Source organism: Wickerhamomyces ciferrii, contig 00039 (assembly GCF_000313485.1).
Source record: "Wickerhamomyces ciferrii WGS project CAIF00000000 data, strain NRRL Y-1031 F-60-10, contig 00039, whole genome shotgun sequence".
Lineage (NCBI taxonomy): Eukaryota > Fungi > Ascomycota > Saccharomycetes > Phaffomycetales > Wickerhamomycetaceae > Hansenula > Hansenula ciferrii.
In genome coordinates, this window is record NW_011887701.1 from 233,286 (window position 1) to 259,131 (window position 25,846).

At 31.4% G+C, this 25,846-nt stretch overlaps 9 protein-coding genes across 9 annotated transcripts; 5 read left to right on the forward strand and 4 right to left on the reverse strand.

Annotated features, from left to right (window-relative positions):
- Positions 1–230: 230 nt before the first annotated feature.
- On the forward strand, positions 231–5,759 carry ECM29 (Ecm29p; the record flags this gene model as incomplete). The annotated part of the gene is made up of 2 exons (XM_011277690.1): positions 231–2,685; positions 2,767–5,759. The coding sequence occupies 2 exons, from the start codon at positions 231–233 to the stop codon at positions 5,757–5,759; spliced, it is 5,448 nt and encodes a 1,815-aa protein (XP_011275992.1).
- Positions 5,760–6,033: 274 nt separating this feature from the next.
- Positions 6,034–7,381, reverse strand: UBI4 (ubiquitin; the record flags this gene model as incomplete). Its single annotated transcript, XM_011277691.1, has 2 exons — positions 6,034–7,137; positions 7,334–7,381. 2 exons carry the CDS (start codon positions 7,379–7,381, stop codon positions 6,034–6,036), a joined length of 1,152 nt encoding a protein of 383 aa, XP_011275993.1.
- An 875-nt stretch (positions 7,382–8,256) lies between these two features.
- ENT4 (Ent4p) lies at positions 8,257–8,928 on the reverse strand (the record flags this gene model as incomplete). The annotated part of the gene is made up of 1 exon (XM_011277692.1): positions 8,257–8,928. One exon carries the CDS (start codon positions 8,926–8,928, stop codon positions 8,257–8,259), a length of 672 nt encoding a protein of 223 aa, XP_011275994.1.
- A 270-nt stretch (positions 8,929–9,198) lies between these two features.
- PRP19 (E3 ubiquitin-protein ligase PRP19) lies at positions 9,199–10,754 on the reverse strand (the record flags this gene model as incomplete). Its single annotated transcript, XM_011277693.1, has 2 exons — positions 9,199–10,661; positions 10,742–10,754. 2 exons carry the CDS (start codon positions 10,752–10,754, stop codon positions 9,199–9,201), a joined length of 1,476 nt encoding a protein of 491 aa, XP_011275995.1.
- Positions 10,755–11,343: 589 nt separating this feature from the next.
- BN7_1783 (Ubiquitin ligase-binding protein) lies at positions 11,344–13,836 on the forward strand (the record flags this gene model as incomplete). The annotated part of the gene is made up of 1 exon (XM_011277694.1): positions 11,344–13,836. The coding sequence occupies one exon, from the start codon at positions 11,344–11,346 to the stop codon at positions 13,834–13,836; it is 2,493 nt and encodes an 830-aa protein (XP_011275996.1).
- Positions 13,837–14,203: 367 nt separating this feature from the next.
- Positions 14,204–16,777, forward strand: BN7_1784 (Ubiquitin ligase-binding protein; the record flags this gene model as incomplete). The annotated part of the gene is made up of 1 exon (XM_011277695.1): positions 14,204–16,777. One exon carries the CDS (start codon positions 14,204–14,206, stop codon positions 16,775–16,777), a length of 2,574 nt encoding a protein of 857 aa, XP_011275997.1.
- Positions 16,778–17,663: 886 nt separating this feature from the next.
- BN7_1785 (ANP1/MMN9/VAN1 family protein) lies at positions 17,664–20,150 on the forward strand (the record flags this gene model as incomplete). Its single annotated transcript, XM_011277696.1, has 1 exon — positions 17,664–20,150. One exon carries the CDS (start codon positions 17,664–17,666, stop codon positions 20,148–20,150), a length of 2,487 nt encoding a protein of 828 aa, XP_011275998.1.
- A 259-nt stretch (positions 20,151–20,409) lies between these two features.
- OCA5 (Oca5p) lies at positions 20,410–22,095 on the reverse strand (the record flags this gene model as incomplete). The annotated part of the gene is made up of 1 exon (XM_011277697.1): positions 20,410–22,095. The coding sequence occupies one exon, from the start codon at positions 22,093–22,095 to the stop codon at positions 20,410–20,412; it is 1,686 nt and encodes a 561-aa protein (XP_011275999.1).
- Positions 22,096–23,807: 1,712 nt separating this feature from the next.
- On the forward strand, positions 23,808–25,481 carry BN7_1787 (putative transporter SEO1; the record flags this gene model as incomplete). The annotated part of the gene is made up of 1 exon (XM_011277698.1): positions 23,808–25,481. One exon carries the CDS (start codon positions 23,808–23,810, stop codon positions 25,479–25,481), a length of 1,674 nt encoding a protein of 557 aa, XP_011276000.1.
- Between the last annotated feature and the right edge of the window lie 365 nt (positions 25,482–25,846).

Sequence of the window (25,846 nt, forward strand, 5' to 3'; positions counted from 1 at the left end):
AATTAATCATAAAACTTCTATTTATAGTTAAAATCTCTTTTTAATTTTTCACTTCTTTTTTGTAGAAATGCAGATTTGTTTATACGAAATTGGTCCTTACCGATTCTCTCGAGATTCTGCCATAATAGATCAACCGCTGAAAATGTATATCTATTGTAAATTCATTTTGCCACCAATCCAACTCAACTTTCCACAGATCTTTCAAGGACAAAAGCTCAATTTATTCTGAAATGGCTGAAGCTGAATTGAATCTGATCAACAAGGTTGAACTTCGGATCGCATTGGCTGATACAGATGCAAAGTTCCAATCTTCTTTAGATCTTTATTTATGTCCTTTATTATTAAAATTATCATCTCAACATGGTTCAGTTCGTCAAGAGATTTTGAAATTTATACAACATTTAATACCAAGAATCAATTCTCATAGATCTATAAAATTACCAGTCTTGAAATTGGTGGACCAGGCTAAAGTTGTTAAAGAAGATACAAATTATTCAAGTGTTCAATTATATTCTTTATTATTTGCATCAAAGGGTATTGATAGATTAGATTTATCCGAAAAAAGAGAAATATTACCTAAAGTTATTAAAGGGATTCATAAGTTCGATAACAATGTTGGTGCTAGACTATTTCATGTTTTCTGCAAACTTTTGAATGGTTGGACTACACCTGATCGTGGTAATGATGATTTTAAATTAATTAGAGATGAATTAGATATAGATTTAGCAGATGAACTATTCTTGGTACAAAACATTGCAAAATTATTCTTGTTAGTTCCAGTGGTGAATGATGATGGTGTCATACCAAGAGGCTATACGTGTGCTGGGTTAAGCTCAAAAGATACATCATTTTTAACTTATGATGCTGGTGTTTCATACAAAAAGGAAGATTTAGCTATAGTGAAAAAGAACATTGCAGCTTTTTTACCAGTTTTTCATGATGAGAATTTAATTGAAGCTTTGATAATTGGTGTAAATGATTCAAATGAAACTGTTGGTAACCTATGTGCTAGTTTATTTAGAAAAGTTAATATTCCTTATGAAGATAAACAATTGATTGATCGTCTTGTATCTTTATTTGTTGGTGATAAAACAGCTCCAAGATCCCCTGTTAGAGGACCAGTACAGGAAAGAATCTTATCTATTTTGACAGGTAGTAAAATTGCTGCTCAAAACCCAAACGTTTCAATTATTACCTCTATTGGGTTGAATGCTATGCAATTTCCAAGATTGAAGGCTACAACTATACAATTTATCCAATGGGTTGCTAAAAATGGAAGTACAGGTATTCTTTCAAATGATTCTGCAGAATATTCAGTTAATGTTGCATCTCAATTAAGAAATAATTTACATGCTGAAGGATGGCCAAGAATTCAAACTGCTGTTGCCTCAAGTAATTCAACTGAATTAAAACATAGATCTGCTCAATATGAAGCCTTAGGTGAAATTTTGAAAAGAGATTTCAATCTTTTGAAAGATTTATCATATATTGAATTTCTTTTTGATTCATTATTGGGAGATTTACCAGTGTTGAGAACAACAATTCAAGAAGCTTTAAGTTCTTTAGTTATTCATTTACCTAATTTACCAGATACTTCAAAGGATAAACTTAAAAATTTTTGTACAAGATTTTTACAAAATGATGATTTTAGTGATGAAGGTTCAGATGCTATAAATTCTGTCCGTTTCGTTGCCATCAAATTCATTAATACCGCTTTCCCATTTCAAGATCATGAAGCTAGATTATTGAATGTTTTGGGTACATCTTCTAAGAATAGATCAGATGTTATTGAAGAAGCTAATAAAGGCCTACATCCATATTGGTTTAATATCTTACAATCATCAAATACATTAGAATTCAAATCAACGGGTGAATTATTAGGTGTTGGTAATACACTTCAATTCCCTTCTTTTAACAAATTTGTTGAAGGATTAGGTAAACAAATTCAATATGCTAAAGAAAGAGATGCTGCGACTTTAAGATCTTCTATAAATAACGGTGTCGAATATGCATTACGTGTATTGGTCACTGAGGCTATTGGTGATACCACGACAGTTGTTGTTCAAGATCAAGAATGGGCAACCAGAGTTGATAAAGCATTGGAATATGATGATAAAGTTATTGGTCTTGTTCAAAAACAACTGGAACATATTGAAGGACTCACTGAATACTTAGGCATTTTGTTAAATGAATTTGTTAAAACTGACTCTAATGAAGTTATTGTTTCAGTTTCAGAATCAGTTACCGATCCAATATTTGGTAAAATTTTCTTAAAGATCTTATCATTATCTCCTCAAAATGTTGTACAAAACTTTACATCACATGTCTCTAGACTTGTTAAAATCATTGAACAAACCAAATTTACAAGGGATGATATTATTCAAAATGTTGCTCATTCTATTGGTATCCTTGGATCACATCCTTCAGTTACAGATGATGAAGTAAAGAAAATTTATCAAAGTGTTTCCACTTATCGTGAACATAAAGAATATTTGAAACTTCCAATAAGTGGTAATATCCTAACTATTGGATATTTAATTGGTAGATTACTTTTGAGAGGTAGAAATGTCTTTAGTGATGATGATGTTACTGAAATTTATAAAATTTTGGTTGAAACTCTATCTTCAAATGATTCAAGATTGAATGGTGCAGCTACAACTGCAATAACACAAATTGCATTATTTGGTGGGTTCATTCCATCTATTTTGTCTAAAAGCTCATTAGAAGAATATAAATCTTAAATATTAGAATGTTTGAAACCAAAAGTTAAAAAATCAGATGAAAGATCTGTTTTAGCATGGTCTGTGCTTTCCTTATCAGAAGAAGAATCCACTGGAGATGAATTTACTAAATTTGAAGAAGCAATTTATGAAACACATATAACCAAACAAGTTGAATCTTTGTTCACTTCAGGTGAAGCATTCTCAATTTTAGCTGCTGGTTGGGATTCCAAATATTTGAAAAAGCAAATTGAAATCCAAAGTGAAGATCTTGTATTCCACACATACCCAAGATCAAACAGATTAACATTCATTTTGAATAAAATTCTACAAGCATCAAGTAGTACAAAGCCAAGCTTAAGAAAAGCTGGTTGTATTTGGTTATTATCAATTGTTCAATATTGTGGTCATTTACCAATCATTTCAGAAAAATCAGGTGCAATCCATGTCACATTTATGAAATTCTTAGCTGATAGAGATGAATTAGTCCAAGAGTCTGCATCAAGAGGTTTAAGTATGATTTATGAATTAGGTAATGCTGATTTGAAAGAAACACTAGTGAAATCATTATTAAGATCATTTACAGAATCAACATCTTCCGCTAAATTAGGTGCAGGTACTGTTTCTGAAGATACTGAACTATTTGAACCTGGTGTTTTGAAAACTGATGATGGTTCTGTCTCGACTTATAAAGATATTTTAAATTTAGCTTCAGAAGTTGGTGATCCTTCACTTGTTTATAAGTTCATGTCATTAGCTAAAAGTTCTGCATTATGGTCTTCAAGAAAAGGTATTGCTTTTGGGTTAGGTAGTATCATGTCTAAATCAAGTCTTGATAAATTGTTATTTGAAAATGAATCATTATCAAATCGTTTGATTCCAAAACTTTACAGATACAGATTCGATCCAAATCCTTCAGTTGCTAGATCAATGAGTGATATTTGGTCAACTATTGTTCAAGATAGCTCTAAAACTATCGATCAATATCACGAGGCTATATTGAAAGAATTGTTGACAGGAATGGGTAACAAAGAATGGAGAGTCAGAGACGCCAGTACTGTTGCTTTGACTGATTTGTTACAAGCTTTGGATAAAACCAAGTATCAAGATAAGATGGAGGAAATTTGGACTATGGGATTCCGTGCTATTGATGATATCAAAGATAGTGTCAGAAAAGCTGGTGGTGGTCTTACAAGAGCTTTGTCACAAATGCTTGTCAATAGTATTAATGTTGAATCAGGACAATCAGAAGCTCATGCAAAAGATGTGTTATCACAATTATTACCATTCTTATTAGGTACTAAAGGTATTCAAAGTGATGCAGAAGATGTTCGTGATTTTGCCCTAAAGACTATTTTGAAGCTTGTTAAAAAAGGTGGTAAAGCCATCAAACCATTTATTGCTGATTTAATTGATCAATTTGTGCTATTGATGTCTACTTTGGAACCACAAATCATTAATTATTTGGCTCTTAATGCTGACAAGTATAACTTAAAACATGATGATATTGATGCAAAGAGATTACAAAGTATTGGTAGTTCCCCAATGATGAATTCATTAGAAAAATTAATTGATTTAATTGATGAAGATATCTTAGGTGAAGTTGTGACAAAATTACAATCTACTGTGAAAAGATCTGTTGGGCTACCATCAAAAGCTGCCGCTAGTAGAGTTTTTGTCACATTGATCATTAGACATTTACAACTATTGAAACCTTATGGTGATACCTTGCTAAACACCTGTGTTGCGCAATTAAGTGATAGAAATACAACGGTCTCTTCTTCTTTTGCCACTGCTGCTGCTTATGTTTGTCGAGTTTGCTCAGCTGATTCTGTTGCCAAATATGCAGAAAAGATTCAATCATTTTATTTCGAATCAGAAGATGACGTTCCAAAAATCATTGCTGGTGTTGCATCTGAAGCTGTTTCTAAATATTCAGGTGATAAATTCACATCAGTCGCAAGTGCATTTTTACCAATAGCTTTCATTGCCAAAAATGATGCTAATAAAGAAGTAGCAAAGAATTTTGAAAGTGAATGGACTGAAAATACTTCAGGTAATGGTGCTGTTAAACTTTACATTCATGAAATTTGTGAATTAGTCAAGAAATATATCTCATCACCACAATTTTCTATTAGACAAACAACTGCTAAAAGTATAGCACAAGCATGTAATGCCATTGATGGTGCTACTGGTATCGGGTCAAGTGCTGACGAATTATTCGAAGTGTTAATGAATGCATGTCAAGGTCGTTCATGGAATGGTAAAGAAGATGTTTTACAAGCTCTCGTTTCGTTATCTGCCAAATCTAAATCCTTTGTTGAAAAGAAAGAAGATTTATTAGCTAAAATCAACAAGATTGTTGTTACTGAAGCAAAGAGACGTAATAGAGAATATCAGAATCATGCTATTGTTTCTTTAGGTGAATTTGCCAAAGTTTATCCAACTGAAGAGCTCCATGATAAAGTCTTAGAAATCTTTGAACCAATCTTGAGTGATGAATATTATGAAGAAGAAGATGAAGATGAAGAAATGGTTGACAAAGATGAGAAAAAATCAGCTAATGAAAAATCTTCTAGAAAGAACTTGACAAGAGAAGCTCATAGAATCAAAGCTCTTGATTCATTAGTGAAGAGTTTCCAATTGTATGATGATAAGACATACCATACTGAATTATTAGAGTTCATTAATGATTCATTGAAAGGAACTATAATTTCAAAGATTATAATACCAACTTGGAGATCACAAATTGCAGTTGTTGAAAGTTTGCAAAAAATAGGTGATGTTCTACATGATGCAAAATCAATCAATAACAAGACTGAAGAATCTTTGTTAAAGATTTGGGTTATAACTTTTGAAAATAATACCCGTGAAGAAGATGTGGAAAATGTTAGAATTCAAACAGTTAGAGCTGCTAAGTCATTATTAGGGGTCTCAAATGAAAGATTGACATCCAGAATAAAGGATGATTTGACCTCATTGGAGAATAAGGAAACATCATCTGTTGTGAAAGTAGAAATCACAAATGCTTTGAATTAACCAAATTTCAAATGTTGGAGTATAATGTATAACTACAAATAAATGAATTTAATTACCAATCGAAATTTGTATTATAATAATTAATTAGTAACCAAATAGAAAAAAAAAAAAGAGAATACTAGATTAACACAGCAAACCCCCTGATAATTAAATATAAAATGATTGATACTTTTACAGTCTAAAACCTTTCATAAAATCCAATTCTACAGCAAAGTTTAAATTCCCTCAACATAATTCGTAAATAAAAAATAATTGTTTGTGACAAGTAATCATCTTATAAAGATTCACCACCTCTTAATCTAAGGACCAAATGCAATGTTGATTCTTTTTGAATATTGTAATCAGATAAGGTTCTACCATCTTCTAATTGTTTACCAGCGAAAATTAAACGTTGTTGGTCAGGTGGAATACCTTCTTTATCTTGGATTTTTGATTTAACATTGTCAATAGTATCTGAAGATTCAACTTCTAAAGTGATAGTTTTACCAGTCAAAGTCTTAACAAAGATTTGCATACCACCTCTCAATCTTAAAACCAAATGTAATGTTGATTCTTTTTGAATGTTGTAGTCTGATAAGGTTCTACCGTCTTCTAATTGTTTACCAGCGAAAATTAAACGTTGTTGATCTGGTGGAATACCTTCTTTATCTTGGATTTTTGATTTGACGTTATCAATAGTATCGGAAGATTCAACTTCTAAAGTAATAGTTTTACCTGTTAAGGTTTTAACGAAAATTTGCATACCACCTCTTAATCTTAAGACCAAATGTAATGTTGATTCTTTTTGAATGTTGTAGTCTGATAAAGTACGACCATCTTCTAATTGTTTACCAGCGAAAATCAAACGTTGTTGATCAGGTGGAATACCTTCTTTGTCTTGAATTTTGGATTTAACGTTATCGATGGTGTCTGATGATTCAACTTCTAAAGTAATGGTCTTACCAGTCAAAGTTTTAACGAAAATTTGCATACCACCTCTCAATCTCAAGACCAAATGTAATGTTGATTCTTTTTGGATATTGTAATCAGATAAGGTTCTACCGTCTTCTAATTGTTTACCAGCAAAAATCAAACGTTGTTGATCAGGTGGAATACCTTCCTTGTCTTGAATTTTTGATTTAACATTGTCAATAGTGTCTGAAGATTCAACTTCTAAAGTGATAGTTTTACCAGTCAAAGTTTTGACGAAAATTTGCATACCACCTCTTAATCTTAAGACCAAATGTAATGTTGATTCTTTTTGAATGTTGTAGTCTGATAAAGTACGACCATCTTCTAATTGTTTACCAGCAAAAATCAAACGTTGTTGATCTGGTGGGATCCCTTCTTTATCTTGAATCTTGGATTTGACGTTATCAATAGTGTCAGAAGATTCAACCTATTTCAATGTTAGTATTTGTTCATTTCTTAGTAGTTAATGACATCTATACCCTTCAACCTTCCCATATGTTGATTATCTTTCTCAATAACCGCTGTGGTAAAATCTCTATATTATCAACATAAATAACCTCTAAATTTGCCACAAAACAGAAGGAATGCAGGTATAGATAAGCATTAAACTGGTATTAACTTACTTCTAAAGTGATTGTTTTACCTGTTAAAGTTTTGACGAAGATTTGCATGATTGAATAGCTTTGTTTCTCAATATACTTGATTAAATTTAGTATAAACTAAAGGGAAGAAATAGAAAAGGGCTGATTTGCCCCCTTAAATATAAATCCACAAAGTGCAATAAAGTGGCAAAACGTGTTTCGCATACCACTCTTTCCCTTTTCGGCCTGATAACGTAAAAGAAATTCCACGAACATTTGTGACAAAAAATAAACAACAGAAGGGAAATTTGAAGGGAAATGGCAGGCCAGAGTGGTTGAAAAGTACGTGATTAAAAGGACAATTGACAGAGTGGAGTATACTTTGGATAGATAGTTACTGGGTGATTATAGCTTGCTTTTAAAATGTTTGGTAGCACTTTCGTAGCCCAAATTGTAGCACTATCTATTGATCACTAAATAGGGGCCGGTAGAAAGCGTCGGAAGAATTCTCGTGTTCTATTTAGGAAATATTCAATATACAAAAAGAAAGCTCTTTTTCAGATCTAATATGCAAGTGTCTTTATTATTCATTCTCGTAACGGGCATGTTAGTGATGAGAGATGAGCTACTTCTTGATAGTCTTTTACCACTACTATGTTGCAGTTCGTATGTTTCAGGATGAATATATTAGTGGTTTGTGGGATTAATGTATAATCTAATTTTAGATACCTTAACGGTTGTATCCATACAGGATACAGTACTACTTTCATAAGTAATGCTGTATTTATGTTATTGAATATGCTATTACTATATGTAAACCAGTTACATTTTATATAGATTATGTCAAAGTTCCCACCTCATTAATTATTATTTCTTTCTTCTTCTTTGCTATCAAAGCAGCACAACTTCCTGCAATTACACTCTTCCTTCATCAAATCCATGAGCTTCATCAACACCAACTTCAATTACTCTTCATCAATATTTGCTAAAATTCTTGATATTTCATCACTACCTCTACCAACATTCCTATTACCATCCCAATCAATAGATCTTCTAATTTCCATACTCTTTGTAGCTCTACTCCAAGGTGCATCTGAAGTTAATTTAATTGGACTTTCCAAGGATTGAACATTCAAATCATCAGTTCTTGTTATATCTAAAGAGGACCTTTTACCTGAACTTGGTTGTGACATTTTTGTTCTATAAATATGATAATTTGCCCTTTTGGATTGTAATAAGTTATCATCTTTTAATAAACTTGTAATTTTTTTAGCCTTTGACCTTATTTGATATGCTATCTCATTTGAATCTTTCCATTGAAATTCCTTCAATGTCTTTATTAAATATGAATTATTTTGAACCCAATAAACAAATTCGGTTGAGCCGGCAAGAAGACAATATTGTATAACAGTAAGACTTTTCAATATATGTCTCCAATTCTTAGTGGAATCATTTAACCTCTTTGTTAGCACTGTGATGATTTGTCGTAGATGTTTATTATCCATTGTTAAAAGTGCAATTTCATTTAAATCACTTGTAGTTGGACCGAATGAATCATTACTTGTAGCTGATTTGATTTTGATTTCTGCTGGGGTAGCACTGATATTTCGTATCGACCGTACAAATCTTCTTGACATGATATGATATTTAACTTCTTAATCTGTGTGTATGTATCTATGGGTAAAATATAGTGGTAAATGAATCAAATTAAATTCTCCTTTCCATGCTATCCGTGATTATTTACTATACGTAATTTTTTTTGTTTTTTTTTTTTTTTTTTTTGACAGGTATGAGTCGCGAGAACATAACTTTAGTCAATCCGAAAAGGGCATTAAAACTTAGAATCACACTATCACACTACAAAATCATTATAATAGTTCTATAATACACTTTTATTAACCATCAGATCATTCTGAGAGTACGAATTGTTCGACAGCTGAAGTTTTACTGACAACACCAACTACTAATTGTTCAGGTTGTTGATCATCAATTAACCAACCATTTGTAATATCACCAGAAATAGGAAGTTCCAAATTACTTTTAACAACCCAATCCTTAGCCTTCTTATTGTATTGGAAGACTTCAATACCCTGTGAATGTAAACTTATGATTAAATGACCTGATTTATCACTTAGAAGTTTCACAGTTGGATTAGTAGTTTGGATATCACTATATGAATCTTTTCTTAAATCCCAAACTCTTATTATATTTGAGCTTTGTGATTGATAATTTACATATAACCAGTACCCATTGTTACCAAATAAGATATTATTAACGCTACCAGCTGTTGATTCAAGAGTCTTTACAATTTCAAAACTTTTCAAATCCAAAATGGTGATATTACCTTCAGCATGACCAAATCCAACCAATGAACCATCAGGATGTATATCAGCAGCTGTAGAATTTGAAGGGAGTGTACTATTGATGACATTTTTTGCATCTTGATAAACAGAATATCCTTGATTAGAATCAACAATAACATATAAATCTTTGATAGAAGGATGTGTTAAGAATTGTTCGATAACAGAATCAAAAGCTTGTTTTTCACCATTAATGTCAATGAATTTTTTATCAGTTGTACCTGCTATAGAAACAACTTGACCATCTTTTTCAACCTCACCAATAATATTAATATCTTTTGACTTTGGCACAGCTTCAGATTTGATATATTGATTTGATTCAGCACTGTATACATAGGTTATACCAGTCTTAGATGTAATATAAGGTTTTGATCCGACAACTGAAATTGAAACAGCTTCTTTTAAAGGTGCTTTAGCAGGATCCACAAAGTTTTTAACTGAAGTCAATTGTGTGCCTAAGTTGGTATTTACTTTATGTTTTGTAGCTTTATGTTCAGCAAACAATTGGGAGTTAGCTTCTGTAACAGCTTGTTTGACATTTTCAAGTAATTCAGGATCTGGAGCAATCGGACCACGAGTTTCACCTTGGTCTTGTGCTTGTGATTGATCAACTTGTTGACCTTGAATTGGATTACCATTACTTATAGATATGGTTAACTCTTGTAATGCAGCTCTAGCTTCATCTCTTTCCTTTATAGCCCTTGAAGCAACTCTAACAGCTGCATCATGATGGTATAAAGCTGTAGATAGTTCTTTTCTAGTATCATCTAATTGTTTTCTTAATTGAAATAATTCTAATGCAACTGAATCCCATTCATTTTGTAATGATGATAATAGAGATGGGATTGAATTAAGAGTTGGTTGTCTTGGTGCTTGGTATGGTGATTGCCTTATTTCGATCAATTCATCTATAGATAATGGATCTGACGATATTGGATCTTTATGATATTCATTAACGTATTGTAATATTAGTTCTTTTTCGAAAAGAGCACCACTTTTAGGTGACACCACTGGTTCTTTTGGAGGAACACCGGAGACTAAAAAGTTGTTAGTATATGCATCACACTAAAGTATTTGACTTCCAACTTACTTGCACACTGCATTTGTATTTGATGCTAAGGTTACTGATTAACTTATGAATGCCTTTACCAAAGATTCAGTAATAAACAAAGATTTTATTTTCATACTTTTTGGGAAATTCGCGGGTTTAGTTTTTGCAATAGAAGAATAGAATGTTATTGATTTCCATATGCGGAAGTCAAGGATTTTTCAAGATTTAATCGAATGCCATTCTACCTTTGAATGAAATCTTAGATTTAAGTCTTTGGAGCTTTGTTTTTGAGAGTCTAATAGTGGATTCAGTAGATACTGATATTCTATTTATATTTCTAGTCTCGACTAGCCATATGACTCTGTGTTGACTCTCTTGGTGACTCCTCACAAACTTGAGACTCTGTTGTAATCGGTGGTTTGCCGTATAAGTTATAAAGCCCGATGCTAAAAAAAATTTACACAGCTAATAACGAAATTAGACAACGATCAAAACCGTTGTGCAAAATTGATTTCAATAGCCTATTTTTATGCTTGGATTAAACTTTATTTGATCAAACTATCACCAAAGTGTTCATATTATACTTCTCAATCCGTTAGAGAGCTCCACAGTTGATCACCATTAGATTTATTTAAATCTTTATGTCTAATAATCGAAATCCCCAGAGAACCACATCAACCAGCCATGATCATAATAATACAGAAGATAATAATGATATAGATTATAATATCTCATCAAAGCGTCGTGATTTGAACGCAGCATTAGGTCTTGATTCCACAGGTGCTGAAGATGATTATTATGAAGATAATCAAATAGATTATACAAATGCCTTCTTGAAAGAAAGTAAACATTCACAAGAGATCTTATCAAAACTACGGCCGGATATTTCAAATTTTGATAAAGTTCTTCTGGGTCCTACAGATTGGAATTATGATGATGAAAAAATGAACTCATTAGCTAAAAAGCAGTTTGTCTTTGATTTGTTACCATCTTTTGAAATGTTACATTCAATGCAAAATACAACACCTAGATGTTCTTTTGAAAATCCAGATGACCATGATTTCCCACCAGATTACTTTAATAATAATATTCATGGTAGAATAGGTTCTATTGCTGGTAGTGGCTCACCAAGTTATGCTACTACGCCAAACTCAATTCAAAACTCATCCACATCTTTAAGTTCAATGACTTCTAGAGATTCACAAATAACAATAGATGATTATCAAGATGACACAATACCAGATACATCTGAAAAGAACTTACTGGATAAATCACACTTATTACCAAATTACGATTCCTCGAACATTGATGTTGGTGTACATGTTACTAGAGATGTTCCAGATCCAATCAAACGAAATGAGAATGAATCCATGTTGAAGGAATATACTTCTGGTGATGTGGTCCATGGTTATGTCACTGTCAATAATACATCGACAAAACCACACGAGTTTCAGATGTTTCATGTTACATTGGATGGTTACATCTTGGTTATAGACCCCAATACAAAGAGATCAAGTCATAAACGATTTTTGAATATGGTCGATATAAGTGCTTCATGGTCATATGGTACATTATCACCAGCAGCTAACTTCAATTACCAAGCTTCTACAAAAGATGAAGAAGGATTTATATTAGGTTTACCAAACGATCGAATTCTACGACCAAAAAGCAAATACAAGAAGTTTTTTGCATTCAAGATCCCATATAAGTTGTTGGATAATACTTGCCGTCATGATTTAGAGATACATACATTATTACCACCAAGTTTTGGAGTTGATAGAGTGAAAAAGAAGGGAAGTTACGCAAATATCTCAATCAATCCATTGTTACATTATGGACATTCTGGTGTTAAAGGTTCACCAATTTTGACAGATGATCTCTCTGGTGATAATTTATCAATATCATATGCTATAAATGCTAAACTGATTAGTTTCCATCCAAGAAAATTAAACAAATTATGTGTGCTGAAACAAAATGAGTACAATTTACGATTCATTCCTTATGGGTTTGCTATACCTTTATTTTCATCAAAATCAGCATTAATTAACTTAACTTCACAAATTGAACATGGGTTTGAAGTTGCTCAACATGTTATTGATATGAAAAAATTAGGTAAAGATGTTCCACAGGAAGATGAAGCTGAATTTGTTAGGGTATTAAAAGATAGACAATTACAATCCGTCAATCCAGAGTTAACCCCTTCATCAAGCAATAATAATACATATTCTAATCCTTCTTTCATCGATAAGATTCATGAGACTAAAGATTTTTCAAGAGTTGAATGTACTTCAAAATATCTAGATGATGGTTTAGCAAATACCAGATCAAGTTTTTTGAAAGGTTTAAAACTTGGTGGTGGATCACAGAAATCGAAATCTACAAATACAAATGGTCTAATTACAATTTCCTCCAAGATTCCAAAAGGTGGTCTACCTTACATATCTCCAAGTTTGTTACGAAAAACTAATGAAGTCTCAAAACTAAATGAACTAGGGATTAAGAACCATGATAAATTATCATTATCATTACCAGACAAGGAAAAGAAAAAACTTTCAACCTTGAAATTTGAGTTTACGTTTACACCTTCAGACTTTAGCTCAGAATCAATCACTCTACCAGAATTAAAGAATATTAAGGCATCTCTACTGGCGTTAAATATGTCATCAACTTCACCTATACCAGTTAAACTCTCAGGTGATTTCTTTACTAAGAAGGATTCAGAAAGAGTGATTGCCAAGTTTCAAAAATATCATGATCAATATCAATCATTATTAGAGAAATTCAAAGAGTACGAACTAGATCTCTCTCGTCATATTGATAAGTTTACATATCAGGATATTGTTGCTTTGAAGAACTTACATGTTGATAGCACCACAGTGGATGTATTCGATTATTCAATCAAAACTGATAGTTCTTGGGAACAAACACCTAGTGAATCAAACCAAACCCAATGGAAAAAGAAAGTGGAATTGAATATTGATCTGAAAGATAATATTTCTGAGACGTTGGTCCCAAATTTTCAAACCTGTTTGTTATCAAGAGTCTATTCAATTCAATTGGTTTTCAAATTTAAGAATGGTCATAGTACTGAACTTGTTGTTCCTATTCGTCTTAGATCTTTTGATGATCTATAGATTAATACAGACTATATATAGAGAGTATAGAAATAGAATTTTAATGAATAATGAAAGAACAGCTGAGTTGAAATCGTAGAAGCTTAAATGAGCTCGAGTATACCGAAGTTTATTCTAGAAACCTAAAATATGCAAACCCCGAAGAAACGTTTTAGTTATATTTGGAAAAAAAAAAAAAAAAAAACTTATAGACATGATTCATCAGCTCATTGATTAAATTTTGATAAAGAAGTCATATTAATAGTTAACATTAAATATTGGGTTGAATGATCAAGAGAATATAATATCCATATCATCATCAATACCAAAGAGCTATATATTGACATCAGTACTCTAAGGCTAATTTAGAAAGAATTCAAAAAGATAAATGTCAAAAAGAGAAAGCTGGAGAAAGCCACACAACATTCCTAATGAAGAGAAAACAGATTCCGCATCAACAAATATCACACAACTTGATACCAACAATGCTATGACAATTAAAGATGACAAAAATCTTATACCGAATAGTCGTGGTCTAAGTACAGCTTTGGGACTTAAATCAACTGCTGCTGATGACGATGAATATTATCAAGAAGATTCACAAATTGATTATACAAATGCCTTTCTCAAAGAACATAAACATGCACAAGAAATTTTATCCAAGCTAAGGCCTGATGGTTTAACTGATTTCGATAAGATCCAGTTAGGATTCTCAAAATTAGATTATGATGATGGCAAAATGGATTGTTTAGCTAAGAAGCAATTTGTTTTCGATTTATTACCATCTTTTGAAATGTTACAATCAATGCAAAATCCATGTTTGGGGAATTATATTGATAATCCTGATGAACATGATTTCCCACCTGATTACTTTAGTCAAAATATTCAAAAAATTTATGGTGTTACTGGGATTGATGATTTTGAGAAACTTACATCGGGGAGCTCAAGTGATAGACCACCAATTATGTTATCACCAACTGTAACCAGAAGTCAAACTACAATATACTCTAACGGTATAACATCTCAAGATTTGAGTGCTACACCAAGTTCCAATGCATCATCAGATAATGCGGAGAACTTTGAGAAGAATTTATTTGATAAATCACATTTATTACCAAATATAGATTCCTCAACATTAGATATTTCAGTGCATGTTACCAAGGATGTTCCAAGGCCAAACCAACCTACAGAGCAAGAATCATTATTGAAAGAGTACACTCCAGGTGATGTTGTTCACGGATATGTCATAATTAACAATTTATCAACAAGACCTCAAAAATTCCAAATGTTTCATGTTACATTAGAAGGTTATACCTTAGTGATTGACCCGCAGACCAAGAAACTTAATCAAAAGAGATTTTTAGATATGGTTGATATTAGTGCCTCTTGGACATTTGGTGCTGTTTCACCATCTGCCAATTTCAATTATGAACCATATTCACTAGATCACGAAGGATGTTTATTAGGTTTACCAAATGATCGAATTATTCCACCAAAGACCAAATATAAGAAATTTTTCGCTTTTAAAATACCATATAGATTACTTGATAATGTATGTCAACATGAGTTAGAAGTTCATACTTTACTACCACCAAGTTTTGGAATTGATAGAGTTAAAAATAAAGGCCAAAATGCTGATATTGATGTTGATCCAATGTTGAACTATGGTCATTCTGGTTTGAAAGGATCGCCAGTGTTGACTCTAGATCTTTCGGGTAATAATAGAGCTATTTCTTATGGTATACATGCCAGATTTATTAGTGTACATCCTAATAAACCCAAAAAATTATGCATATTGAAACAGCATGAACATAACTTAAGGTTTATTCCTTTTGGTTTCACAACACCATTATTTTCATCCAAAGCTTCATTGAAAGAATTATACGAAAGAGTGCAAAATGCTATGGAGATTTCAAATCATGTGTTAGAGATGAAGTTGAAAAATTCAGAATTTTCACAAGATGATGATGATGATTTTATAAGGGATTTGAAAAGTAGACAATTAAGATCTGTTTCTTCAGATGCAACAACTTATGAGAGCAGAGACACTAAAGGAAATTTAACTTTTCCACTAAGGAATAAATCATTTGGTAATAGAGATTTTTCTAAAGTTGAAATTATAACGAAATATATGGAAGATTCATCGAGTAATACATCAGGTTTTTTGAAGAATTTAAGATTTGGAGCTCAAAGGAGCCAAACAAATAACTCAATAGGACAAGAGCTTGGATCTATCAAGATAACAACAAGAATCCCAAAAGATGGTTTACCTTATATTTCACCAAGTTTGGTGAGGAAGACAAATGATCTTTCTAATTTAAATATTCAGGGTATTAGGAACATTGACCAGTTATCATCTACACTCTCACCTGAGGAGAAAAAGAAGTTAAAGTCTTTGAAATTTAATCTTACTTTCACTCCTACAACTGCATATGGTCCCATCAAATTCCCAGAGTTGAAATACATTAGAGCATCTTTGTTAGTCTTAAATATGTCATCAACATCACCAATTCCAATTAATTTATCAGCTGATGTTTTCTCAAAGAATGAATCATACAAGATTAGATCAAAATTTAAAAAATATCATGAACAATATCTTAAATTATTGCAACAATTTGAATCACATAACTTGGATCTTGCTCGTCATATAGACAAGCATTTACATCGTGATATTAAAGCAATGAAAGATCTTCAAGTTGAAGCCAGTACAGTTGATAATGCTTTTGATTATTCAATCCAATCACAAACAGATTGGACCATGTCAGAATCTACCAATGAATGGAATAAACAAGTTGAGTTGAAATTAAAGCTTCAAGACGCAATACCTGAAACTCTGGTACCTAATTTCCAAACATGTTTATTATCAAGAGTTTATTCAATACAATTGAATTTCAAGTTTAAAAATGGACAAAAATGTGAGATGGTTGTCCCTATTCGTATTAGATGCTTTGCTGATATATAGTTATAGCATTTCTTGCATCATAGATATAGTATATAGTAATGAAAGTAATGACACTATAAATAAAGCACGTAGCATATAGATTGAACTTACTCTTAGAGATAGGAAAATTGATACAAGTGAATAAACATTTTTTTTACCTAATCCGGAAGTCTAGATCTTAGACATAAATCTATAAACTTTAAGCACAGAAGCTAAAATTGATTAGAATCAATCGAGTATGGAGAATTGTGATTTATACTTAAAAAGCGGAGAAATAAATAGAGTTAAACAATATAAACAGATCTAGTTCTTACCTCCAGGCTCCCACGAGCCCATTCACAGTTGTAACTGGTGCATTGAATCGATAATCCAGGTCCAGAACAGCTTGGAGCTCAGAGATCCACCGTGCATTGTTCCTTCTAGCTGTTTAAGAACCTGTCTAGCTCTAGAACCACCACTACCTACCCCCTGTAAAGACCGGTCAGAACTCAGCAGCTAGTTACAAATACCCCCATGATACAGATATGCTGCCGATAGTAAGGAAAGAAACCACAACCCCTGGCCAATTCCTTTGTAATTCCTCTTCAATTCCACGTTCAAAAAACCGTTTTCTTTGCATGTCAGAATCAGTCAGATTGAATTTGAAATTCGTGGAAAAACTAAATCGAAAATCAAAATTCAAAAGAAACGTTGGCTAAAAAAGTCATATACAAAACAATTTTGAAACCCGTAAATAAAGAGACACCAAATTAACCACTGTTCAAAAGCTTTTTCTCATATCCTTAGCTCAACCTTATCATACATTCACATATCATTGCACTCTACATTCATTCATACGCGTTCTTTGTGACGTTTAGGCCTAGTTGATAAATATTTTGCAAAGGAAATTGAAGAACTAGCTATCAGTATGTCTAGATTGAGAACTTCAACTCCATCTAATGATGAAAAACACCAATATGATGAAGATTCAACAGTGTATGATCATGAGCAACAATTACACCATGATGAAGATGATATAGATTCAAAATATAACCATAATAAATCAGAGCTCACTATAATATCAAATTTTATAACCAATATATTTCAAAATTCAAATATAACAGATTCAATTGGATCAATACTGAAACTTATAATACAATCTATATATTCTATATTACCAATATTCATCATCTTTTACCTTTTCCAAATATATAATGACACTACAGAACATTTATACTATCCAAACTTCCCTAATTCACATAAAGAATCAACTTTAGAATCAATGAATGATATAGGTGTTGAATTTTATGATTTAGCAGATTATAGATCCACTGGTACGGGATGGCAAAATCAAGAACGTGTTTTATTCTTGGTTCCATTAAGAGATGCATCAGCTCATTTACCAATGTTTTTTGGTCATATGAAAAATCTAACATATCCACATAATTTAATTGATTTAGCATTTTTAATTTCTGATACTTCAGATTCCACAATTCCAGATTTGAAAAGACATTTAAAAGAAATTCAAGCTGATTCAGATATCTCCAAAAGATTTGGTAGAATTGATATATATGAAAAAAATTTTGGTCAAATTGTTGGTCAAAGTTTTAGTGATCGTCATGGATTTGCTGCTCAAGGTCCAAGAAGAAAATTAATGGCAATTGCAAGAAATTGGTTATTAACCACAGCATTAAGACCAGATCATTCATGGGTTTATTGGAGAGATGCAGATGTGGAAACTGTTCCTGCTACAATCATTGAAGATTTGATGCATCATGATAAAGATGTTATCGTACCAAACATTTGGAGACCTTTACCTGATTGGTTAGGTTATGAACAAGCTTATGATTTAAATTCATGGCAAGAAAGTGAAGGTGGTATTGAATTAGCTGATAATTTAGATGAAGATGCTGTTATTGTGGAAGGGTATCCTGAATATGCAACTTGGAGACCTCATTTAGCTTACCTAAGAGATCCATATGGTGATCCAGAAGTTGAAATTGAATTAGATGGTATTGGAGGTGTTTCTATATTGGCAAAGGCAAATGTTTTCAAAGAAGGTGCAATGTTCCCAGCTTTTTCATTTAAGAAACATGCAGAAACTGAAGCTTTTGGTAAATTATGTAAAACTATGGGATATAATGTTATTGGGTTACCACATTATGTTATATGGCATATTTATGAACCTTCTTCAGATGATTTAAAACATATGGAATGGTTAGCAAATGAAGAATTAAGACAATTAGAACATGAAAAAAATAAACATGTTTATGATAAAGCTTGGGAATTAGCTTTTGAAGATGTTACTGAACAATGGACCGAGGAAAAATTTAATGTTTTCAAAAATACAGATTTAACTAAATTAGGTATTGGATCTGTTGATTGGGCTGATGTTGATGAATATTTAGCTGAAGTTGATGATGATGAATTACTTTATTCACCAGATAATGTTAATGATGAAAATTTCTTGATTAATTTAGATAATACAAATAAAGAATTTGAAGAACAAGTATTGGAAAGATTAAATAAAGGACCTGTTAGATTTGGGTTTTCCAAAAATGAACAAAAATTTGATAATTATTTCAAGATGGATGGTGCTAAAAAGAAGAAACAAATGAAATTTAAGAAATTTGAAATTTCCAAGGAAGAAGAAGAATTAAGATCCAAGATTCAAGCATTAGAAGAACAAACTGAGGATAATGTTTTCCATGATTTCTATGATCCAGATGCTGGTAAAGTTGTTGAAGATGTTAATGATAAACATCGTACTTCCAAAACCAAATCTGGTGAAACAGATGAATTAATTGATAAATTAACAGATGATAATACCATTAATAAAGATAAACAATTATTTAATGATTTAGAATCTAAAAAAATGGATAAAGATGGTGAAGAAGGTGAAGTTGAATTTAAAAAGCAAAAACTTATCGAAAAAAAAATTAAAAAAGCAACAAAAGGTCCAGATGGTTCTAAAAAAACTGTTGAACAAGTTGCTACAAAGACTTTGTATGAAGTTGATGATGCTGGTGTTACAATTAATACTGTTTACGAATGGGGTACTGTTACACAAACTCCAGAAGTTGAATTGAAAGATGATGATCAATATATTGGACCTGCTGGTAAAACTGCAGAACAAATTAAGGCAAAAAAATTAAAAGAAGCTAAAGCTGCAGTTGCCAAATTTGAAGAACAAGGTAATGATGAACAAGAAGTAATTGCTGATGTTAAAGAAGTTAAGAAAGCTAAATCTGAAGAGAAAGTTGAATTGAAAGAACCAGAAGTCAAACAACCAGAAGAGAAAAAAGTTGAAGCTGAACCACCAAGAGATGAACAACCTGTTGTGAAAAAAGCTGTAAATGATAAACATGCCATCCCAACAGAAGAAGAAATTAAAGAACAAGCTGCTCAAGTTTGATCCTAGAGTAGTATACTAGATATTAATATTGCATTTGTGTTTAAGAGATTGTAAAATAGAATTGAAATTAAAGTAATTACAATGTAGTATTAAATAAGTATGATTAAAATAGTCTTTTTATTTAAAAAAGACCCACTTTAATATGTATTAAATATAAATAACACTAGTATACCATAAAAAAACTGAAAAAAAAAAAACATGATAATTTTTAATTCCCACTTCATAATTAAACTTTCATAATAATATAAAAAACATATATCTATTCATTAATTTCATCTCTAATTTCATTCCATAACCAATTTCTCCATAATTCACCAGCTTCATTCAAAATCTTATCAAATTCATCATTTAAACTTAAATCATTGTTTTCATTATTCTTATCCTTATATCCATTATTTTTAACTTTATTCAAAAATTCCTGGATTTCAAATTGATCAAATTCTAATAATTTATGTTCATTTTTTTGTAATATTGATATATAAATAAATACTAATTGAATTTGATAATCAATTTGTGACCATTTTAATTCATTCTTAGTATCAGTTGATGGTTTATACCAAAAAGAATCTGTATTGAAAACAACATCCAATTCATTATCAAATTTTAAATCATCATCATTATAAAATTTTTTAAACCTTTTCAATAATTTTGGATTATCATAATATTTGGCACCAAAATTTGTATAAGATAATCTAAAACCAAGGAGTAAATCCCATAATCTACCACGATCAAATTTATTTAGAACTTTTGCCCCACAATATTTTAACCACCAAGTTAACCATTGATTATTTTTATTTGAATTTGAATTTAATATTTCCTCTTCACTAAAACCTTTATATAATTCAGGTAATAATTTTGCAAATGCCAATAGGAAAAATGAAATTCTTGATTCAATATTCCCACTTTTGAAAACTAATTCCATCATATTTAATTTATTTGAAGAAATTAAATCTACTGTATTTTCTTCAATTTGATCATCCGGTCTATTTACAACTTGATCCATTTCATCATCATTTTCATTAGAATGTAATAGGACAAGTACTAATCTTTCATAAACTTCAGCAAATGTCATACTGTTTGTTGTTGTATGTTGTTGTTGTTGAGTTGTTGTGGAACTTGTTGTAGTTTCTTGTGATTTATCACTAGCTGAATCATTAGTCAAATAATCATGATTCCCATTATCCAATGAAAATGAATCAAAATCATCTTTATTTAAGAAAGATGGGTATAAATTTGATAATTGTGTAACATGTTTATTTATTGAATCTTCTTTGTTCAAGGAATCACGACCTGTCAAGATATAATCAGAATTGGGGATTGGTGGGAACCATTCAGCTAAACCTAAAGCAATCCAAGTAAAACCAGAATCATATTTAATAATTTTCCCCCATTTTTTAAAAAATTTTATAATAGCAAATTCTAAAATTCTTATAATTTCCTCTTCTAATGGAGAAGTAGTTTGATCTGGTGATGAAGAACCAGAATTATTAGAATCTTGATCTTTTGAATTCCTTATTCTAAAATATTTTAATAATTCATGTTTTATTTTACCTTCTGGAATTTCACTTTGTGAATCATCATCAACATTTGAAGTTAAATATGGATTTATAACATAAGGATGATATTTTAATAAAATTGGCCAAACTTTATGGCGTAATTGTGGTGGGATACCTTTCTGTCTTGCAATTAATGATAATCCTAAATGATTATTTTCTTTTATGAATTGATTACATAGTTGAATCAAATTCTTAGTATCAATTTGTAACGTGTGTAATTTTTGAATTTTTTTATTTGTTGCTGGTGTATTAGTTATATGATTGTTTAAAGACGGTGAAGATGGTGAAGAACTTGTATTTGAATTTGTTGTGTTTGTTGATGTTGTTGATGTTGTTGATGTGGATGTGATATTTGACGAATTTGACGTCCTTGATATTGATTGTTCCATTATAATCTGCTAATATTCCAGTTATTTGTTGATTGAATACTATATGGTCATAACCTGGGGTAAATTCGGAAGGTGTAAAGCCAGTTTAAAAAGTGATTTTTTGTTGAATAGACAAAATATGAATGTGAAGGATATGATGATTCTATGGATCCTTTGTAGTTTTTATAAGAGTTGTTTGTTTTATGAGTTGATAGTTGAGTTAATAATGTCTATTTGAAAAGTGCTCAATATTGTTTTTTTTTTCTGAAGGGTCGTTTGACTTGAAATTTTTCTTTTTTTCCGTGATTTTTTTTTTGTTGGCGTGTGACAAATTTTAAAACTGTGTTGAATTGTTGTGATTTGTTTGGATTGTTTGTATTGTTGAAGCTGTTATTAACCAGTTGTTTGATGTGATTATATTATGGTTGTTGAAGTTTTTTCTTCCTGATTTCCCACAAGTTTAAAGGAAAAAAAACCGTTGAGTTCCCGTTTTCCAGAATTTGTTTGGTTTGATTATGTCTCGAATCAGCTTTTTTGGCTGCTTTGGAATCTGAAAACTTTTATTTGACGAGGGAGACAATACAATTAATACCTAGACAGTCTAATACCAGCACGCGATGAGTTTATATACTATCTTGTAATCATCTTATCTCACTTCTACGAACTTTTCCCAGTTTCAAACGACTCGTAATCACTATTTTAAACACAGTTAGCCATTTGTGAAAGAAGGGTTACACAAATCCGCGGGCACCATACATATTTCCGCGGATTTATATACCACTGGAAACTTGAATACGTCAAATAAACCACAGTAAATAAGTCTTATTCAGTTGTTTATTGTATTCCTCGGACCATGGTTTGTGGGAATGTTGTTTTGTGTCATATCATGAGTTATTATTTAAGTACAATAGTACAATAGTTAAATATCAAAGTTATTACGCGTCAATCAATTAGATTGCTGATCATCTAATCTAGCGGATGAACCGTTGAAAGTTTATCACAGATCCACTTGGTACAAAAGAAGCAATTGGTGATACATTTATGGAGATACAACTTAATTTGACACTACTATATTGGTCACTAGTTTATCAAATGAAGAACTTTAAAAACAGTTGACTATTGGTGTCGCTATATCACTATCACAGCTTCTGAATTTGTTTGGGGTTTTAATCTGAAGCCACACTATCAGTCTTAAACAATATCAATATTGTGAGGTTTATACTATGGCTTTTTGTGTCATAAATCAAACTATGCATCAAAGATAAGTTAAGGGTCCTAACAAACTCATGATATTAACAAACTGAATAACTTATTGATTGATTAATCATCGCACGTTTGAATCAAAGTGATGATGAACTTCTCCATAACATTGGTTTGAATATTTGAACCACAGTGATTCACTTACACAATCATACGAATAGTATTTGCAGAAGTTTTTCCACTTCTTCTCTTGGTATCTCTGGTTTTTATAACAATATTCCTTGGTTTTCAAGCTTACTTTACTTAATGTGGAATTCAATGATTTGTTTTAACGGTCCAACTATAAAAGCTGTTATGAATGTTGCGTGCCATACTGGAAATTATCTAAAAGATTATTTAAAAAATTTGTAAAGTGATCATTATATACAACCATTAATTACCCACAGTTCAAACATTGATTTTCATATATATATCCAAGATGAATTCCTGATTATTCAAAAAACTCTTCATTATTATCATCAAGTGTTATCAAGATGACTGATAAAGAACCTGTTCTAACAAGAACTGACTCTCATAGTTCTCAAATAACAACATCAACAGGTGTTCAAGTCCAACATGAATTACATGGTCAAATAGCAGCAATAAATGATCATGATCCTAATGAACCCTATATTGACATCACTGTTCATTTAACTCCAAAAGAACAAAAACGTCGTTCAAAATGGTGGTATAAAACTGCTGCTTTCCTTTGGGATTCTGCAGATAAACATCCAAATGAACGAAGTTTTTTATTTAAATTAGATTTTTTCCTTATGAGTTCTGCAATGTTGGGATATTTTATCAAGACTTTAAATCAAACAAATATTAGAACAGCATATGTTAATGGTATGAAAGAACATTATAACATGTCTGGGAATCATTATAATTTATTAAATACATTATGGACCGTGGGGTATATCATTGGTCAAGTTCCTTCAAATTTAATCTTACATAGAATCAGTGCAAGATATTATTTAGCAGGTTTAGAAATAACATGGGCCATCTTAACAGTTTTAATGATTTTACCAACAAATATGGCTGGATTATATGCAATTAGATTTTTAATTGGTCTTACTGAAGCTGGTTATTTCCCTGGGTTAGAATATCTCTTAGGTTCATGGTATTCATCAGCTGAATTGAACAAAAGATCAACTTTATTCGCATGTGCTGGTACTGCTGCTGGTCTTATCTCTGGTCCTTTACAAGAATCTGTATTACATGCTACATTTACTCAAGGTTCCAAATGGGCTCCATTTCAATGGATGTTTATATTTGATGCTGTTATCTCTGCACCTGTTGGATTCTATACATTATTTGCAGATCCAAATACTCCATCAACAACATCTGCTTGGTTTTTCAGTGAACGTGATGTTCTTGTTGCTTTGGAAAGAAGAAGAAGAATTGGTGCTCAATTAAATACAAGAGAATCTTATACCTGGCCCAAGATTAAAAGTTTTTTCAATACATGGCATATTTGGGTTTTCCCATGGTTATTTTTCTGTTTTAGATTGGTTAATGTTGCAAGTTCATCCCAAGGGTTCCAATTATGGATGAAGACTGATTTAAAATTAAGTAGTTATCAATATAATATTTATCCAACTGGGATTGATGGTGGTGGTATTGGATACGCTATAGTTGCAGCATATATTAATGATTATCATAAGAATAGGTTAACAGTGTATTTTTTGTTATTTATGTTTATATCAGGAGTTGTTAGTTATGGAGGATTATCATATTGGAATATTAATACTGGATTTAAATGGTTTTGTTTTTTCTTTTATTCAATTGCAAATTCTCCTGGTCAAAGTATGATTTTCAGTTGGGTTAATAAAAATTTAGCTTATGATGATATGAAGAGAAATTTCTTAGTTGTTATAACAAATGTTGTTAGTTATATATTTACCGCGTGGATTTCATTAGTTGTCTTCAATCAAGACGATGCACCTGAGTTCCAAAAGGGGTATATTTTCGTTACTTGTATCAGTGGGCTTGGTTTGATCTTAACTGCGTTATCATGGGTATTGTTGAAAAGAGATGATGTTAGATATTTGAAAGAACATGGTCATGCTAGAGATATTCATGATGGTAATGCAGAAATTATTTTGGATGATGAGTCTACAAATGCTGATGATTCGCAAGAATTTGAAGAGAAGACAAAGAGGAAATAGTGCAGTAGGTAGTGAAGTTTAAATATAACTTCCGTGCGTTTATTACACGTTTTGTGACTTTCTGTGATTTTATTTTGTATGTACTTGTGTCCTTAGTCCTTATATACCCGTAAGCCACCTGCAAAGTGTAAACCCATACATAACAGGGTACTCCCTTGGAAATAAAGGCACAAAGTAAACTACCTGATAATCACTCATTGACAATCCCTGTTTCAATGCGCTTAAAACTTTTCATTCCGTCTAAATAAAAACACTATGTCTAGTTTTTCCTGTTTATTTAACCCCCGATTTGTAATTTGTAATATAACACAGTGTGAAATCTGGTGAAATCTGAGCCATAGTTTTAGATCAAAATCAACAAACCC